General features: G+C 45.5%; 1 protein-coding gene across 1 annotated transcript in view; it reads left to right on the top strand.

Annotated features, from left to right (window-relative positions):
* The window catches only part of arhgap35a (Rho GTPase activating protein 35a), a 68,015-nt gene that overhangs the window by 24,882 nt on the left and 24,574 nt on the right, over positions 1–18,559 (top strand). The window contains 1 exon segment of the mRNA XM_030067896.1: positions 13,009–16,861. Within this exon segment, the coding sequence (XP_029923756.1) occupies positions 13,118–16,861 (3,744 nt within the window). The 5' untranslated portion in view covers positions 13,009–13,117.

The raw sequence follows: 18,559 nt of genomic DNA, 5'->3' as shown, positions 1-18,559 counted from the left end.
TATCTCAGTGTGGTAAAAGCTGACCCTAACCCCCCGGAAGGCTGCATTCCTCTGACTGTGATGCAGACAAGACCAGCTGGCCAGTGGACATAACTAAGTGAGCCTCGGCAGGCAGAGCTCGGCCTTGGGCCCTGACAGTGCTGCAGTTGCAGAGGAGAGCGGTCTTGAGCTGTAATGGCGCTCCAGAGTCTGTCTGGAGACTGATTTAAAATGGATGACCAAGCGTAACCCCTGTAACCTCTGGACTCGCCGCCCCAGGGCCTGTCAGCTTCCTCCTGCATCTGCTCACACTGGAGATGAGAGCAGCTCCAATCAGGCTGCAGGAAGAGCTCACACACACACACACACACACACACACGCGCACACTGTATGCTATAGGAGTAGATAGGTGACTTGTGTTTACATACGCTGTAAGAGTTTGCAGGCTGTATGAGACCGCAGGAGAGTTACACAAAGACACTCAGCACCTCTCCGTCTGATTCCCGCCAGCGGTTAATTCAGCCCCGCACCTGAAGCTGCTTAGGTTTCCTGACAGAAGAGACAAAGCCGAGGCCATTTTGGTTAGGGGTTATTAAAGCAGGGAAATGGTTTATTTGTTTGGCTTTCTCTTCCCGCTGCATGAATCACGCCTAGGTAGAGCTGGCAGGAGAGGAGAAAGAGAGAGTGAAGCTCTTGGAAAAAAATGAGAGATAGAGGAAGGGGGCGGGGGGCGGGGGGGGTGGGGAGGAACCAAAAAGCCTCTGCAGCCATCTGCCTTTGTGCCAACAGTTGGTTACTGTGGCAACCAGTAAAAAGTCATTATCTTTAATTGACACTGTGGCAGGTTCAGGTGTTTTCAATTGTATCATTAGCTTATCCCCCCCCCCCCTTTCTCTCTTTCTCTCTGCAGTGACTCACTCGTCTTTGGCAACAGTCCCCCACTTTGTACTCGGGCTTTTTTTTTTTTTTTTTTAATTTTTACATTTTTTTCCCCACCTCATCCTCTCCATAAGCATGTTGTGTATCTTTCTTTTAGTTGCTGCATTGGTTGACTTAATGTGTGTGTGGGTGTGTGTGTGTCCCATGCGCTTGTCTTGGAGCACAATTCAACTGCGCTATTAAACAACGACAAGCACGCATGGGCAACACAATGAGACAGAGAGCGAAAAGCCGTGAGAGGACAAGTTGAACAGGAAAAAGTGAGGAATCAGTTTAAAAGACGGGGGCGGGTGGAGGGCGAAAAAGAAAAGAAAGTGGTTTTCTTTGCTTTACAGCAGGGGCTTATGTGTTTCGTGTTGCGGCTCGTCCGGGCGGCAGCAGCAAGAAGTGCAGATGAGCTATCATAAAGTAGCCCTGTCTGTGTACCATTAGCCAACCACAACTGCTAAGCATTTACCAGAAGCTGCCTGTTAACCTCCTTCTCCCCTCCCTCTCCACCACACCAAACCACTCTCTCTCCCTCTCCCTTTCTCCCCCCGCCCCTCCCCTCCCCTGGCTTTGCTGCATTCTCTTGTTGTTCTGTCTCAATATTTTCTATTGCCTCATTTCTAATGTCAGACTCCCCTCTTTTCATCCCGCCCAATCCACAGTCTCATTCTTCTTCCTGCGATTGTTTCATCTCTCCCTTTTGTATATCATGAGACTAATCAGCTGTGGGCATACACACGTAGATTCTTCTTGAAAGGCAGCATTTGAAGAGGGAAAATAATTTCTTTTTCCTCACAACTTTTCACCCGGCCGACGCTCAAAATACAATTTTGCTCCAGTGTGTACAAACAATGCAAGCCTGCAAAAACCACTTGCAGTTTTCAAAACCCATTTTGTTGTTATAATGAGCTGTCTCTCATCATCCGCTCTTCTATTACCAGCTCAGTCAATCATTTTGTTGGTTTAAAAAAAAAATGTTCGCTGAAAAATAATTCTATGAACAGAACCAGTATTGAGGCATTGAGGCGACCGCAGGTGATGCTCTTGTCGGAGTCTGTTTGGGTTGCACCTTTTTAACAGAGAGCTTGTCAAAACCTGTGAGTCTTGTTGGCAGTGCAGTGACCAGGCGTGGCTTTATTACTGCCGTCGTCTTTATTAGCCTGCCACAGAGCAGGGCACGAGTCAGAGAATTGACTGGAGGTAGAAGTGGAAGCGGTGCCTGGTGACTGGCTTGTCTCCCTGTGCTATTGGCAGGGTGGGGATGGTGCTATAAGGATGCCGCTGCCCAGGCCAGCCCATTAGCACCTAGGCTGCACACGTGAGAACATGACAATAACAGGCCGCATGTGGTGTGGCACTCACAGTCCCACACTGATGCACCATAGCTGCATGTGGCATGCGGGGTATTCATGGCCAGCAGTTTTTTTTTTGGGTTTTTTTTTTGGTGTCTGTCTGAGCTTAGTTTTAAACCAAGTACTGTTTCCAGCATTCTGTTGAAATTGGTTTGTATTATCTCATTTCCCCCTCAGCCCATTCTTGTTCCTTCATTCCTGTCATTTTCGGTTTTAATTGGTCTCAGAATTCAACAGTGCGTGAACATTTTTCTTGGTGGAGACGAAGGGGGGGGAAAAAAACACCATTAAAAACACTGTTTATTTAAACTTTTGCTGTTTGAGTTGAGAGCGTGCTAGTTAAGAGGACATATGTAATGCGAGAGGTGTGAACACGCTGTGGTGCCGGTGTATGGTGGTTCTGCGCGTGCATGTGTGCAAAGGCCATCTGTCACCTAGTAACAGTTTGGGTGATCTCTAGTTGATGTTGCTCCTAAGATCTCCCACTAGATAATAGTAACACCTGATTAGTGCTTACAAATGTTCCAGGTTAGGAGTCCAGATGGGAAGACTTTGGCAGCAGCGTCCTTTTATTGTCAGTGGCTGATGAGTAAGGCAAAGTATTGTATTGCTGAAACCTCAGAGTGAAAAATCGTCAGTAGAAATATGAAACTCTTGGCAGGTGCACTGTATCTGGATTCTGTCTCTGTGTTTTGGCCTAATTTTGATTAATCAGTTTCACTAAGTGTTGCGGTTTTCTTAACAGCTCTTATTTAAACATGGTCATTTTATTCATCTTTTCTGGGGCAGGCGAGTGATTAAGCCTATGATGAATTTTCACTTTCTTTACACTTTTAAATATTTCAAGCTGTCTGGGCATTTTTTTTTTCATTGTAGGGGGCCATTGGTCTGGTTCTGTATAATTTCATTCAATATGCATCAACCATTGTTGGAGCCAAAATTCCCACCAGCGGCCGTTTTACACTAGCCCCTCTGCCCGCCCCACCCTCCCCAATTCAGCTGGGGATGTAAATGACACAGGTGAAAGCAGCGCATATGTTGCACAGTGGAAACCCTCAATCATTGCAAGGCAGGGCAATGGAAGATATGTGGTTGCAATCAAGTAATTGTCGCAATCAAGACTGCGTGCCACGAGTTTCGTCTGTTGGCCATCATAATCATAGCAGCAGTAGATGAAGTGATAAAAATTAAAGTCTCACAGCAGCGGCATCAGTCTGCGGCCGTGGACAGGTTTCCTTTCTCACTCACCATCTGGGAAAACACACCCAGCACATCTATTAGGCACCCACTCTAGATGAGAATGAGCGCTCTGCTGAAAATGGGTTAATAACGACAGTTAAATTGGAGGTAATGTCAGCGGTTGATATGTCTCTCACAAATCATAGTGTTTTATGTGGATCATCTGCCTGGGACTAGAATTGTGGTCTGAAGGAGTGGGAATCACTCAGTTGGATACCGAAAATCCAAAATAAAGAAAATCACAGTGTTTATAATAGATTTCTTAGCTGACTGACAAGAATTGTGTTGTTTTTGTTAACCTAAATCTTCGTCTTGTTGCAGTGCCATCTAAAAATGATATTGCGAATTATGCTGTAATACTTTACAGATCCATGTAGGATGAATTCTCTTGTTGCTTGCCCGCTCCACGCGGTCGGATTGAGAGAAAGTTGCATTCAGCCACTGTTCAGCCATAAAGAGAGAGCCTCAAAATATTGCACTCTCACGAATGGAGCTTGAGTTTCCTTTTGGTTTATGGGCTCTTTTATAGAGGAAATCAATTATGCACAGTCTGATTTTATTTGTAAAAGCAGAGGGGATGTTCTGGAAGTAATTTACAGTTTACACTAATGCGCAAAGAAATGTTCCTCCATTTAACAGACAAGACAAATATTGATTTTTATGTTGTTTGTTTTAGAGCTGGTATCGGTGTGGAAGAGTTCCTCAAACGATATCCAGCCCTGGGTACTCAGAAATGAAGGCTCTCCTCAGCTCTGCAACAGGGAACTGGAGACACACATTCACACACACATACAGTACACATATGCACCTCTGCTGTCAAGCCAATTACATCAGTCAAAGGCTGGGAGGCTCTTTGACAGGTATAAGATTAGCAGCTGGGTTGGAAGACTCCACCCCCCCCATTTCCTATTGCTGCGAGAGATTTACCCACAAAACTAGTGAGTGTATGTGTGTGTGCATGCATAAGTGTATGTGTGTGTGCGTGTATGCAAGCACACCCCGTGTCTGCTTTTAATACCCTCCTCTGTTGTGCCTATGGGACATGTTTGTGTACAGTTTATATATCTGTCTGTGTAGCTGTTTGTTTGTGCTGTTGCATTGAATTTGGCTGGGAGGACAGCTGTATTGGATGTCTGGGAGTGTGTATGTAGTTGTGCTGATGCTGACAAGCCTTCCAGCAGGGAGAAGGGATCAGATGTATGCTAATATCACCACCAGACAGTCTGCTAGTCTGACAGGGGCTGGGCTGGGAGGTTAGGTAGCACTGCAGGAGATGACAGAGCAGAGAGAGAGAGTAGAGCGAGGGAGAGGAGAGAGAGGGAGAAATAGGGATAAATAGACAAGGGTCAGGGAGATTTAAAGAAATGGGGAGTAAGGCATCCATGCCTGGCAGAGGGAATTAGGCGGGAGGGAGAGTGAGGTCTACAGATGAGTCTTTGTGCCAAAGGAAAACACAGGCTTGTCTGTCTCGGTGACCTCGCATGTTCGACACTGGTTGTTGTTGTTTTTGTTGTTGTTTCGCCTGTTGAGCAGGGGTAATTCTGGAGCAAATGTTCCCATGTCAGACACCAGCAGAGCACCTTTTAAAGTGCACGCCTTTGCACGGTTTAGTCCCCGACATTTCTTTCAGTTATGCTGCATTTTGCAGCATTAGGGAGAAATCAATCATGATCTCTGTTGAAAGTGAACCAGTGAAGATTGATTTAACATAAAACATCAAAGGGTGGACTCGCAGATACAGGAAGATTAATTTTGCACGTGGCCTTTAAGCTGGGAAAAACACTCTGTATGTCTGTTTAAATGGCCTGAATAAAGTTCCCTCAGTTGTGACCGAGAAGATGGCTCTCCAGCAAAGTCATACCAAGGTCATAGTGCTGGTGTAGGGAGTTGCCCAAGTTGTGGCTGAAGAAACACTGTAGCCTGCCACTTTTCACTGGCTCGCTGCCAGCATGGAGAGCAATGACCTTAACACTGAAGAAGGTACTACACTGAGCGTGCATGCGTGTGTGCTTTTGTGTGTATTTGTTTGTGTCCGTGTGTGTACACGGCACGCACACATTTATGCGATGATAGTCTGAATTTATAGCTGTCATTGTCCGTGTTTTCGGCACATTATATTTAGACGCGCTATCAGAGAGGCCTTCTTGTGCAGTTGAAGAGGTTAAACCACAGTGACACTCTCCTCCTCTGCCCTTCCCTCTCTCTTTCCACTCTCTAATAGGCTGTCCATTCTTTCAAGATCCCCTCCTTTATCTGCCTTAAACCTTGCTCTTTCCTCTGTCGTGTCTTGAACTGCTCAGTAATAGACTTGTATTTGAGATTAGCCTCGGAATATGGTTTTCTCAGCCTTGTTCCTCCTGTCATATTCCTCGCCATCCTGCTTTCTCATCTCTCAAATCTGTTTGTTTATGGCCTCTGTTCCTCTCCTAATTCTTGAATACGTATTTGTTTATGGTCCCTGTTCCTCTGATCCTCCTTTTTTCCTGCTCCTGCCCCGCATCCTTCCTCCCTCTGTCTGTCCGTGTACCTCTCTCCTCAGGGGGTCTATCAGTCACTGGCCCTGTGTCTCCTCAGTGCCAGGCAGAGGGAGGAAGAGGAAGTGAGCGCCGAGCCGAGTGCTTAGTGTGACACGACAAGGCCTGGCCACATGGTAGTTGGACTCTGGCCTGCTAAAGGCCATATAGCATATAACTGAATACCGATAGGGGTGTCTAATAAATAACAGGAGTGAACGCTGACACTGTATTGTATGTAACATTGCGCTATATAAATACAGTTGAAGTGAGCTGAGATTGCTGTATGTGATTTTTAGTATCAGTGTCTGCACACTCATGCTCATGCATCAGTATGCGAGTGTGCAGTCTGATGGAGCAGCGTTAGAGGGGATTTGTTAGCCTTATGTCTGATTTTGTTTATGTGGTTACATCACCTTGCCATCAGATCATACTAATGCACAAGCAGCACCGCTTCTGATCCTGCAAATGGAAGGATCCACATAGCCATAGCTAATCCGCAGAGTGTCCATAATCCCAGCCACAACTGACCGGCTCTCCTTGATCTGGCCGTGGCTGTGTGGCGGCTCTCTGACATTAATTCCTCTGTACATTTGCGTGTGATTATGCATATTATTTTTATGGCACAAACATAAAGTTTTTGACTGTGTGTTCAATATGGAAGACATAGATCCATTGATTTGGGCTGTGCTGAGATCTTGTGGTTAGCCTAAGTGTTTTCTTATTATGGGAATGATTTATTACTGCTGGATTTGCTTGTGTGGTTTGGTTGGTTTATTTTGTGTGCCTGGCGAGAAGAGCAAGCCACATGTGTAATGCATTAGCAATAGTATGGTTACAGTGTTTATGTTTTCTGTTTGGGGGTTGTACACATAGATGAGGGATGGAAAGAATAAGGAAATTTGTAGTTCCGGTTTGGTAAGTGATAGATGGATGCACTGAATTACTGGAAGAGACTAACGACTTCTGTTTATAGTGTACTGGTGATCATGCATCACAGCATGCTGATTTTGGGAAGATGTTGCGGCGTGTAGTCAGGTTTTTTGAGTTATTGTGTGTGTGTGTGTGTGTGTGTGTGTGTGTGTGTGTGCGCGCACAGGGGCCTCTGCTTGAGTGCGTTTGTTGAAAGTAGTCCTGTTCATTCCATTATGCTCCCTTCGACCTGTCATCGGCAGCGCGCAAACTAAATTTTTCACCCTCCGACCTTCTGTACATCCATCTGTCCATCTAACTCAGTATCCTTTTCCCAGTGGGAGAGCTGAGCCTGAGCAGGTAGTGGTATCAGTGTAAGGGCTGTGTTTGCCAAACCCCCACCCCCCTCCACCCTTAGTTCTTACTAATGGACAACAGGTCTCCAGAGAGAGGGAGGGGAGAGCGAGCGAGCGAGAGAGAGAGAGGAAGAGGAGGCATAAGGAGTGGTAACGAAAGAATTAAGAGAACTGCGAAAGAAGGGGAATCTCTATGCCAAAACAATATTGAGAGAGCTGGAGAGAGCGAGAGAAAATGGAAGAGGAGGGAGGAAGTACGAATGGTTGCAGAATGCCTTACATCATGCAGAGGGAGTGAGAACAAGAGGAGGAAAAATATGTCTTGGAGCGGAGCAGAAGAGGGCAGGGCAGCCTTGTATCTCAGAGAATAGCGGCGAGAGAGAGAGAGAGAGAGAGAGAGAGAGAGAGAGAGAGAGAGAGTTTTTCCCTGTTGTCTCTCTGTCATCATCATCACCATCACACAGCTTCATGACTATTTCATGACCTTTGGTTCCGACAACTCCCAGCCTTCCTGGGTGAACATAGTGTGCAACCACAGAGCTTGCCGGGAAACGGGGCACGTGGGTTTCCTTGTTTATCTCTCCTGCTGTTTTCTATATGAACTTTGTTGCAGTCAGCGGGAAATATCTCAGTGGCTCTGTGAAGGAACATTGTGTGAAGGACATCTGCTTTGGGATATCTCTGAAGTGCCCTCGTTTGTAACATCTACACCTAGAAATCCTTTCTCTTGCGTGCCGTTCCTCCTGCCTTTTTTCACATTCACTCACTTCCTTCCACTTACACATAAACATATACCAAATACTTTACATCTGGACTAACATCTGACATGTTCATGCTATATTTAGTAGTTCCCAGATATCCCCTTTACTTATTTTTTTCATCATCCGCTTTGAGGCCCATCATGCAGGCATGGTTATCTTCTATAAATTATATTAAACTGAGCTTTTTAGAATGGTTTAGCTGTTTTATTATTTGCTTCTACCTGCTTGGTCATCATATCCACATTGCTAGTTATTGTTTATCAGAAATCTGTGTCTAAATATCTTCTGAAAGCACCAATAGTCATCCCTACAATATTATCACAATAACAATATCAAAGTATATGGTGAAAGAGAGTTGTGATATTTGACTTTGTCCATATTGCCCAGCCCTAATGTGGATCCTCCATTAAGGCTATGATAGGCCCTTCAGTAGAGAAATTCCCAAGCAGTGCACCTACACAGCACTGCTAATGACTCACTTTAACCTCCTGGTGGATGTTCGCTGGCTAACTCTTTGTGGCCTTGTAATGAAAGGAATGCAGCCACCCTGTCAAGGCTACATGGGCCCTCCCCACGGGTAGTGAGCACAGCCTCTTCCTCGCTGCCCTCTGAAGTGTGTGCTAGTGTGAACTTCACGCCTTGCCACCCCAGCATTAGCTCCAGGCTGCACTCCAATACTCTACAGATGTACCCTATCCTCCTTGACTTGTCCTGTCCCGCCTCTGACCTAGAAAGGACTTGGTTCAGTCATGGCAGGCTTGCTGTTCTTTGTGTTTCAACCAGTCCAAACCAGGTAGATAGTGAAGGCTTAGAGGAGCGAGGAAGCAAAGAAGCAAAGGGAAAGTGGAGATGTGGTCAGTATTGGGACAGGCCCTGTGTGTGATGCTGTTTGTGGTTAGCAAAGGAGAGAGTGATGTGCCTGGTCAGAGCCTGACCATCCAGTCAGCAGGATCTCACCACACCCCTGCCCCTCTTCCCTGAGGGGAGTCCAACATGCCGCTCACATGACCCAGGTCACTGACCTCTCTCCCCTTCCCCCCGTTTCCATTCTTCTCTGCGCTCTCCCGCTCTCGTGTCCACCAACCTCCCACCCTGTCTCCTTCTTCATGCCTTCCACCCCTTCCTGCTTCTCCTCCACCTCTTCCTCCCCTCTCCTCTCTCTCTCTCTCTCTCTCTCTCTCTCTCTCTCTGTCGCTGCTTGCCCCTCCTCTCTGTTTCAGGGTCAGAGGCAGATACAACACGGGCCCTAACCTATCTCTCTGCCTCAGTGCTAAACAGCCCTGGGCCTGGAGACTGGTATGTGGCTGGACATGCGCACCAGACACCAGGCCTCAGGCTGTACTGGGAGACTGGCTGCCTGGCTGCTCCAAAAATGGACTCATATTTGGAGGCTAGTTGAGCACAGGCAGTCGTATCTTTATAGGTCTGTGAAAAGAGGAAATGTATTTCCTAAATGACTAGATCTATTGTGTATGAACTGCCAGTGCCAGTGGACTGGCTCTTTAAACGAGTTGGATTGCGCCGTTGTGGTGTCACATATATTCTATAGTCCTGTCACTTTAGCTTGGGCAGCCAAGACAATCTCCCGAGGTATTTTATTATCCTCCATTATCTGATGTTTCAGTGTTCTAAACTGTTGCATCCTCACGTCACGTACGACCGAATATCGAGCTGTCTGTTTGTTTACATCTTCTCTCCGTACCATGTCCCTTGGACAGACCAAAAAACAATGAAAATTGCATTAGGACTGTTTTGCTTCCTGCTGAGGCTGTTGCAGAAATACTGCTTCTCTTAAGTATTGTCTCTTTCTGACATTCACACGCACGTAAACTAGCCTGTGCTGTATGCAGCTACTTCAATGAGTGTGCCTCAGATGCAGTTGCATGTGTGTACACATACACACACATATCCTCAAAAACAGTTAACTGGAGTAAGTGAAGCAGATTTTAACATGTATAATGGATGTTAAGCCTGGCTGGCCTCCAGACCTATAGGGTATGCAGGAATGCCTCCCCCATTTAAAACATGCTCTGTCACAACTGGCCACAAAGACCATTTCACATGAGCATCAGGATATTCTAACCTAAGATGTGTGTGTGTATGTGTGCGTATTTACTTTTAAGCCCGTTGTGATCATTTTTGCCAGTGTGATAGCACTAGGGCTATCATACTTAAGTCTTAATGTAACTCTCTTCTCTGCTGCAGCAGGCTACTGCTAAAAGCATGCCATAACAACTCAGTGTGTGTACAGACAGAATGTGCAGATCACAACCCCTACAGTATCAAAGCACACAAACCTACCTGGAGTTAATTACAAAATCTGTGCCGCCTTCATTTACCTCACACAGTTTCAACAAATCAGATGTCTGTGACCTTACTGTCATAAACTCAGGATGATGACAAGATAGTACCACATTGCACAGTAACAAGAGATTTTTCACATTGATTCAGGCTGCACATGAACTGCCTCCAAAATGAGATACAAATTTTTAATTAAGGACATGTACCCTGACAAAATTATTGATATCATGAATTTAAATCAGATGTACTTATTAAAGCACTTTTTCTAGGATGGTTGGTAACTTATGTCCTTGGTTGACAAACTGAACAGTGAGCTTGGGTCGATATTGTATATTGAGCTGTTTGCAGCCATATGGAATATTTTCTACAATATTGAACCTCTCTAGATTTTTATGATATTGATTGAGGGAGTTCATGAAATAATGTTTTTAAAAAGTATATATTAAGGATCATGGTGGACTTCACATGTAGTCTTGCAAGCGAACCAGATTTGTAGGTAGAGGGTAACTAGTATGAGCAAATATTTGGAGGATTTTTGAAAGTTTTTTGTCAAAGATGATTAGTAGTCTAGATGTATTCTGTATACACAGTGACAATATCACCAGCACATGTTGTGGTTTAATGTGACCGGTTGTAATTAGGGCTGTCTGTTCTGTATTGTGAACACGACCTCATCAGGGCAAAAGTGAACTTTGAGCCAAGCCTACTGACTCCAGTTGTATACATGCCACACCTGCAGTTGTTCTCATTTTGGCGTTGTTGTAAATACTATACTATTTTTGCAACCGGACATGTCCATTGATCATAGACTAACACACATAGACACATGCGAGCATGCACACACACAAAAGCAAATACACACAAACGCTAACACACTTGTGCTGGCATATATACTTCCCAGTAGAGGGTCATGAAAAGAGAGGACCATGAATTAACCATGATTCCCAGGTCTTATAGCTATTCCGCTGTATCGACCTGCAGGCTGACCAAGCACAACACACACACCAACCACACCTTATTATTACAGGGACTGGGTCTATCTCTGAGCCCCTTGATACATTTTTCATGCATGTTTTCCTCTACAAATATCAAAACACCAGGCATTCTTTTTGATATTGATTCCTTTTCTACTGGTACTTGGTTTTGGACCTGGTAAGACATTCAGCAGCACTTGCCTCTGTAATGTAAATACACAGTTTGATTGGAATTTGCTTTCTACAGCAGTTTAGCTTTTCAAGGCTTCGCCATAGCTGTCAGCTTTAAACTTCAATTAGTGGCACTTGTGGTTTTTCGAATGAAATATATGCAGTAGTCGATACCTGGCAGGTGTGAGAGTGCATTTTATCTACACCGTGTTCCACTGTAGTGAGTCTCTTAGTTTTACCTTTTCTTTTTCTTTCCTTTTTCCTGCCCCTCTGGTATAGTGATGTTGGACTTTGAAGTTCTTCTTTGCACATCTACAGTTCAGTGTTGTCTGACAAACTCATTTCAGCAGCAATGAAGTCTTTGTCTGCTTTTGTGCTCTCTGTCAAAAGAGCCATTCATGATTCACAATGGTTTTAATGTCTGTTTTACTAAAGTAACTGCTCAGTTACCATGCGATGGCTGGGGTTGCCTCATACTCCAAGTCTGTGTGTTGGCTGTCATGCAGCATTGTCTGACAGGCTGTTCCTTAAAAACTCCAGTATCAAGAAAGGACCTATGCATAAAGAGTCTATCTTTCTTTCTCTCTCCCTGACTCTCATTCACTCATTTATTTTTGGTTCTAGTCTACCAATGGTATGCGTTGTTTTGTTTAGAGATTGGCCAGTCAGCTGAGCCTGGATGAGCACATCTGTAGGTGCTGTTTCTTGATAGAACAGCACCACTTTGCACAATGATTACATCTAGGTAAATATGTTGAGACATTATAATTAGTGATGGTACATCAGCCAACTCCAATTCGTTTACAGAGTGCTGTTTTGTGTGAAACATAGGAAAGCGTGTTTTTGATGGAGACTAGTCAGCCAACAGGCAAAGCAGCCTTTTAAAATGCAGATGGCTTTCCCTAGTTGGCCAATTAGTAACTTTAGTTCTGGAACACTTATCTGCTTTCATCTTCTTGTGTGTGTCTTTCAGTTTGGGTGCATGGGGCTGAGTGTGCTTGTTTTCATAAGTGTGTGGTATTGTGCACATGCATATGTGTTTGTGTGTTCAAGCATGTGCCTGTTTTTTTGCGATAGCTAAAGCCCCACATGACTGGGTTCGACTCCTGCTGGCAGTGAGCCTGACAACTACAGTGGTAGATGTGAGATAATAAGCTAAAACACATATAGAGCCTCAACGAATATAGCAATCAAACCTTGACTACACTACTGTTAGAACTGTAGTTATAGCAATATAAAAAAACGGAGTTAAATGGTGAGAAATTGCCTGTTACGGAGCTATAGCTGGGTTAAGCAATGTGTAGCATTCCAGCAGCATTGCTACTGACCTCAATCTTTTCAGGAAACATTCTGTGGTGAAATAGGATCACAGATTAAACATTATTAACAGCACATAGGCACTCAGTAGGAACATAGATGAGAGGCATAATAATTCTCTTTTAATAATGAGTCTTGTCTTGAGAATTATTTTCTGTATTCTGTAGGTTAATTATATAATTCCCTTTTCTCCCTCTGTTTTGCAGGGCCAGACCCTAGCCCAGTGAGCTCTTCTTGCATGGAAACCCTTCCTTGGCAGCCTCCTCCTCTCCCTCGAGCTTGTGGCCAGCATGGCAGGATGAGCCTCTGCCAGCGATGATGATGGCCAAAAAGCAAGATGCCCGGGCACCCACCTACAACCTGGTCGTGGTGGGTCTGTCTGGCACGGAGAAGGAGAAGGGCCAGTGTGGCGTGGGCAAGTCCTGCCTCTGTAACCGCTTTGTCCGGCCCAGCGCAGATGACTTCTTCCTAGACCACACCTCCGTTCTCAGCACCAGTGACTTTGGAGGCCGTGTGGTAAACAATGACCACTTCCTGTTCTGGGGGGAGGCTGGGCGGACAGTTGAGGAGGGGCCAGAGTGCCGAATGCATGTGGTGGAGCAGACAGAATTCATAGATGATCAAACGTTCCAACCACACCGCAGCACAGCACTTCAGCCTTATATCAAGAGGGCAGCCTCTACCAAACTGGCCTCAGCTGAGAAGTTGATGTACTTTTGCACAGATCAGCTGGGGCTGGAGCAGGACTTTGAGCAGAAACAGATGCCTGAAGGCAAGCTGATGGTGGATGGCTTCCTACTTTGTGTGGATGTTAGCAGAGGAATGAACCGTAGCTTTGAAGACCAGATGAAGTTTATCACCAACTTATATAACCAGCTAGCCAAAACGAAGAAACCTGTGGTACTGGTTCTCACAAAATGTGATGAAGGAGTAGAGCGCTATATTAAAGACTCGCACACCTTTGCCCTTGCTAAGAAGAACTTACAGGTGGTGGAAACATCAGCGCGATCTAACGTCAATGTTGACCTAGCCTTTCTCACATTGGTTCAGCTAATAGATAAGAGTAGGGGAAAGCCCAAAATTATCCCTTACTTTGAGGCACTGAAACAGCAGAGTCAACAGATTGCCTCAGCCAAAGACCGCTATGAGTGGCTGGTCAACCGAATTGTCAAGAACCACAATGAAACATGGCCCAACATCATGCGCCGTATGCAGTCCTCCAGTGAGTACAAGGACTATGTGTTCCTAGAGGGGACAGCTAAAGCCAAGAAGCTCTTTCAGCAGCATGTGCACCGACTTAAACAAGAGCACATAGAGAAACGTAGGAAGGCTTATCTCAGCACTCTACCCCAGGCACTATCTTTACTGGTACCTGAGCTAGATGAGATTGACCACCTGAGTTGGTCTGGGGTTCAGAAAGTCCTGGAGACAAAGAGAGAGTTTTCCCACTGGTTTGTAGTGCTGGATGACACCCCCTGGGAGACCACACCGCACATTGATAACATGGAGGATGACCGCATCCCCCAGGACCTCCTGGAGACCCCTGCAGCAGAGGCTGTCTATGAGACACACCTTGAGCAGCTGAGGAATGAGCGCAAGCGGGCAGAAATGAGGTGGGAGTTCAAGGAGAAGTTGAGTGTCTCTCCATTTATCACAGCAGGGAAACCCTGGGAGGAGGCCCGAAGCTTCATCATGAATGAAGACTTCTACCAGTGGCTGGAGGAGGCTGAATATCTGGATATCTATAACAAACACCAGAAGGAGATCATTGACCGAGCCAAAGAAGACTTCCAGGAACTGCTTCTAGAATACTCTGAGCTTTTCTATGAGCTAGAAGTTGATGCAAAGCCAAGCAAAGAGAAAATGGGTGCCATTCAGGAAGTGTTGGGAGAGGAGCAAAGGTTTAAAGCCCTGCAGAAACTGCAGGCAGAAAGGGATGCCCTAGTATTGAAACATATCCATTTTGTCTACCACCCCACCAAGGACACTTGTCCAAACAGCCCTCACTGTGTGGACAGTAAGATAGAGCAGATTCTGGCTTCCAGATTCCCTACTCGCTACCCCTCGTCAGACAGTTCAAGGCTGGAATGGGGGAGGGCTGATCGGATAAATCTTGTCATCCTAGGGAAAGATGGGCTGGCCAGAGAAATGGCCAATGAGATAAGGGCATTGTGCACCAGTGACGACCGGTACGTGTTAGATGGGAAGATGTATGAATTAGCCCTCCGACCCATAGAGGGCAATGTACGTCTTCCAGTAAACTCCTTCCACACACCCACCTTCACTCCCCATGGCTGCCTCTGTTTGTACAACTCAAAGGAATCCCTCTCCTATGTTGTAGATAGCATAGAGAAGCTTAGGGAGTCAACTCTAGGCAGAAGGGAAAGGGAAAACAGCTTAGCTCAGCTCCCGCTGTCACTCCTTCTCGTCACCAAGCGGGGGGTAGGCTCTATAGGGGATATAGGAGGGGAGACAGCTCAGACTCTTATCCATCAAGGGCAGCAGGTGGCTGGGAAGCTGCAGTGTGCGTACCTAGACCCTGCCTCCCCAGGGGTGGGCTATGGGCGCAATGTCAATGAAAAGCAAATCAACCAGATGCTGAAGAGTCTCTTAGAATCCCGGAGAAGCCTGGGGAGCAGCTCCCCTCCCTTACCCCCTCCTCCTTCTGCCTTCAGAGACTCTCAGTCCCAGCCCATCCCAGAGGCAGACCTGAGGATAGTCATGTGCCTGATGTGTGGAGACACATATGACCTAGAGCAGCTCCTTGCTCCCTTCCTGTTGCCCCAGCATTGTCGCCCAACCTCAAGCCTCAGCAGTGGCACCTCGGTTCTGTTGGAGCTCAGTGTGGGAGCTCAAAGGCAGAGCATTGAGTTGTCTCTCCTCTCCTTCCACTCCTCATTCTCACTCCGCAAGAGCAGGCTGGTCCACGGCTACATTGCGGTCTATTCTGCCCGCCGTAAGGCCTCCATGGAGACCTTATGTGCTTTTCTGTGTGAGGTGCAAGACATCATCCCAGTGCAGTTGCTAGCAGTAGGGGAGAGCCAGATGGAGTTGTCAGACTCAGAGTCAGCCAGGGAGCAAGTCAGTCAGGGAGAGGAGCTCGCCCATGAAATAGAGGCGAGGTTTAACACAGTAATATGTGGGCATGGTGGGGTTGTAGGGGGACTTCATAAGATAGATCTCTTCCAACCCTTCCTCAAAGAGGTGGTGGAGAAGCGCACCATTGTAGAGGCCACACACATGTATGATAATGTGGCTGAAGCTTGCACCAATGAAAGCATCAGCCCTCGCTGTGGCTCTCCTAGTCCAGTTAACACTCTTTTGGACTCAGAAGATGATATTGACCCGTCACCACCCTACCCTACCCTGAGGGAAGATGGTAATCTCAGCTCCCACATGGGAACCTTCAAACTGCCAGATCTGGATTCAAGTGATGCCTTCTCTGTGATTTCTGAAATCAGCACCTTTGAAAGCAAGCTCAACAACAAGGTGCCTCCACAAGTGAAGCCTAAGCCTGTCCGTAAGGTCAACCTTGGCCCCTACATGGACCAGCAGCAGGGTGGCACCAACCGACGTTCCTTGCCCCAAGCTGTCACCTGGGCTTCGGGTAGTGATGGTGGCTATGACCCCTCGGACTACGCGGAGCCCATGGATGCTGTGAGCAAGCCTCGACCCACAGAGGAGGAAAACATTTACTCTGTCCCTCATGACAGTACACAGGGCAAGATCATCACCATCCGCAATGCCAACAAGGGTCACTCCAATGGCAGCGGTGGGGGGAATGGATCAGACAGTGAGGCCGACAGCAGCTCATTGGAGCGCAGGAGAAAGTTGTCAGCCATTGGGGTGAAGCCTAAGCTCTACAGAGACAGATCCAAGCGGCTTGGCAAGTTCAGCAGCTTCAGGACCAGCTTCTCTATAGGCAGTGATGATGAGATGGGAGGCCCCCCCAAGGCTGGCCAGGATGAGCTGGGAGCCCAAAAAGACAATTCTATCAACGAGGAGAGTGAGGACCCCAAAAGGAGAAATATCCTGAAGAGCCTGCGCAGAAATACAAAGGTTAGTGTTTGTGCATTCTTATTTATTCATTTCAACTTTGTGAAGGGATTAATTCCAAAGTACATTTAAGACTGAAAAATGAAAAATTTATCTGATAGAGCAGCAGAGTGTTTTTCCAGAATGCTGTATATCTGCTTTTGAACTCTCTGGGCCTTATTCACTAATATATACATACTTGACATGTTTTTACTTTGTACGCAAAATAAGTGTACATGCAAAATTGCCACTCGATTCATAGCATGCATGTTTCAGCCAATTTTGTTAGTACACCTGCATGTATGTTTGTGTATCAGGGTCATTCTAAATGGACAGGCACATGCCCACAGTCATTATTTAGCATACTACCAAGCCCCCACTGAAAAGAGGAGAAACATGTACCCTGAAGGTATGAAAGTATAAAACTTAACTAATACCGGAATCTAAACAATAGTTTCAGAGGTTTAGGCCAGAAGAGGCTAATTTTCCATGTAGCTGGTAAATATGCAAAGGCTACACCTGTTTGAAGACCTTTTGTGAATCCTGTATACAGCCGGCATACCTGCTAGTATCCATGGTTTTCCATAATGCATAAAAATGTATCCTGCCACAGTTACACATTGCTATGAAAAAAACCTTTATATCATTACATCATTTCCCCAAAACAGGTTCATCCATGGCACAGTGCTACCATATATGCACAGCTGCCACCAAGTAAAGTTTGTTAATGTGTGTAATTGTATAGAATTGATCTAAATAAATCTCCTCCTTAGAATAAAAAGGCCCAGTGTCTTTAAAATATTGATCATTTTCTCAGCTAATAAATAATGTTACCCATTCTAAGAAGGACCTCACTTAGTTTTTGCTTCTAGTAATCATTTTGTCAGAGAAAGTGTCATTTTTCAAAAATGCTGGATATCTCATTTTTAAACAAAATATGTAAATTGTGTACTGATTCCCTTACTTCAACAATACAGGATTTTCTTTATTTTCACTACTCAGTATGCAGTTTGTATTTACTTATGCTGATGAGAATAGACAAAATACACAGTGAAATTAATTATTGGCTCAGATTCAATACCCATCTGCACTACTGGACAATGTTTACCACTGAAGTCTAGGGATAGCTTATGATTTCATTATTGTCTCTCTGCTGACTGCAACCTACCCTAATGGAAACATGACATACTGAAAGGCCTCTTTTGAAACCATGCCTACCATAGTTTTCGCTGACTGCTCAGTGGGAGCCCTTCAAACTAGCCCAATCACGAGAAGAAAGGAAAAACTCCAGTCACTGAACTTCCATAGCAAGCCAGAAACTCTTAATGAATAGGGACAGAGGTATAGGCTGTGGCCCGTTATCTTGTGTGTATGTGCATAAGTGCATGTGTGTTTGCTGGCATCAGATTCCCCATTATATCAGAGCTGGCATAATATTGTGAGGCATTTTTTTCCCCTCCAGATTCTAAAAAACTCCCTCCTTGCAATTCTTGTTATACTGTGGCATAGACAGCCATTAAAAATAATGTTGTAGCTCATCGGCTCAGCTGTAAACCTCCCTGCTGGCCAATTAATGACAGTGTTAACGAGAAAAAATGAGGGGACAGAATTTCACAACAGTAGTCTTTTATTCAGAATTAACACCTTGGTCACAGCAACTTACTTTTTAATCATAATTTACAAAATATTATATGCAACTTTTATATACAACTGTTTTTAGCC

This window comes from Myripristis murdjan, chromosome 13, assembly GCF_902150065.1.
Source record: "Myripristis murdjan chromosome 13, fMyrMur1.1, whole genome shotgun sequence".
Classification (NCBI taxonomy): domain Eukaryota; kingdom Metazoa; phylum Chordata; class Actinopteri; order Holocentriformes; family Holocentridae; genus Myripristis; species Myripristis murdjan.
This window is presented reverse-complemented; position numbering and strand designations above follow the sequence as displayed.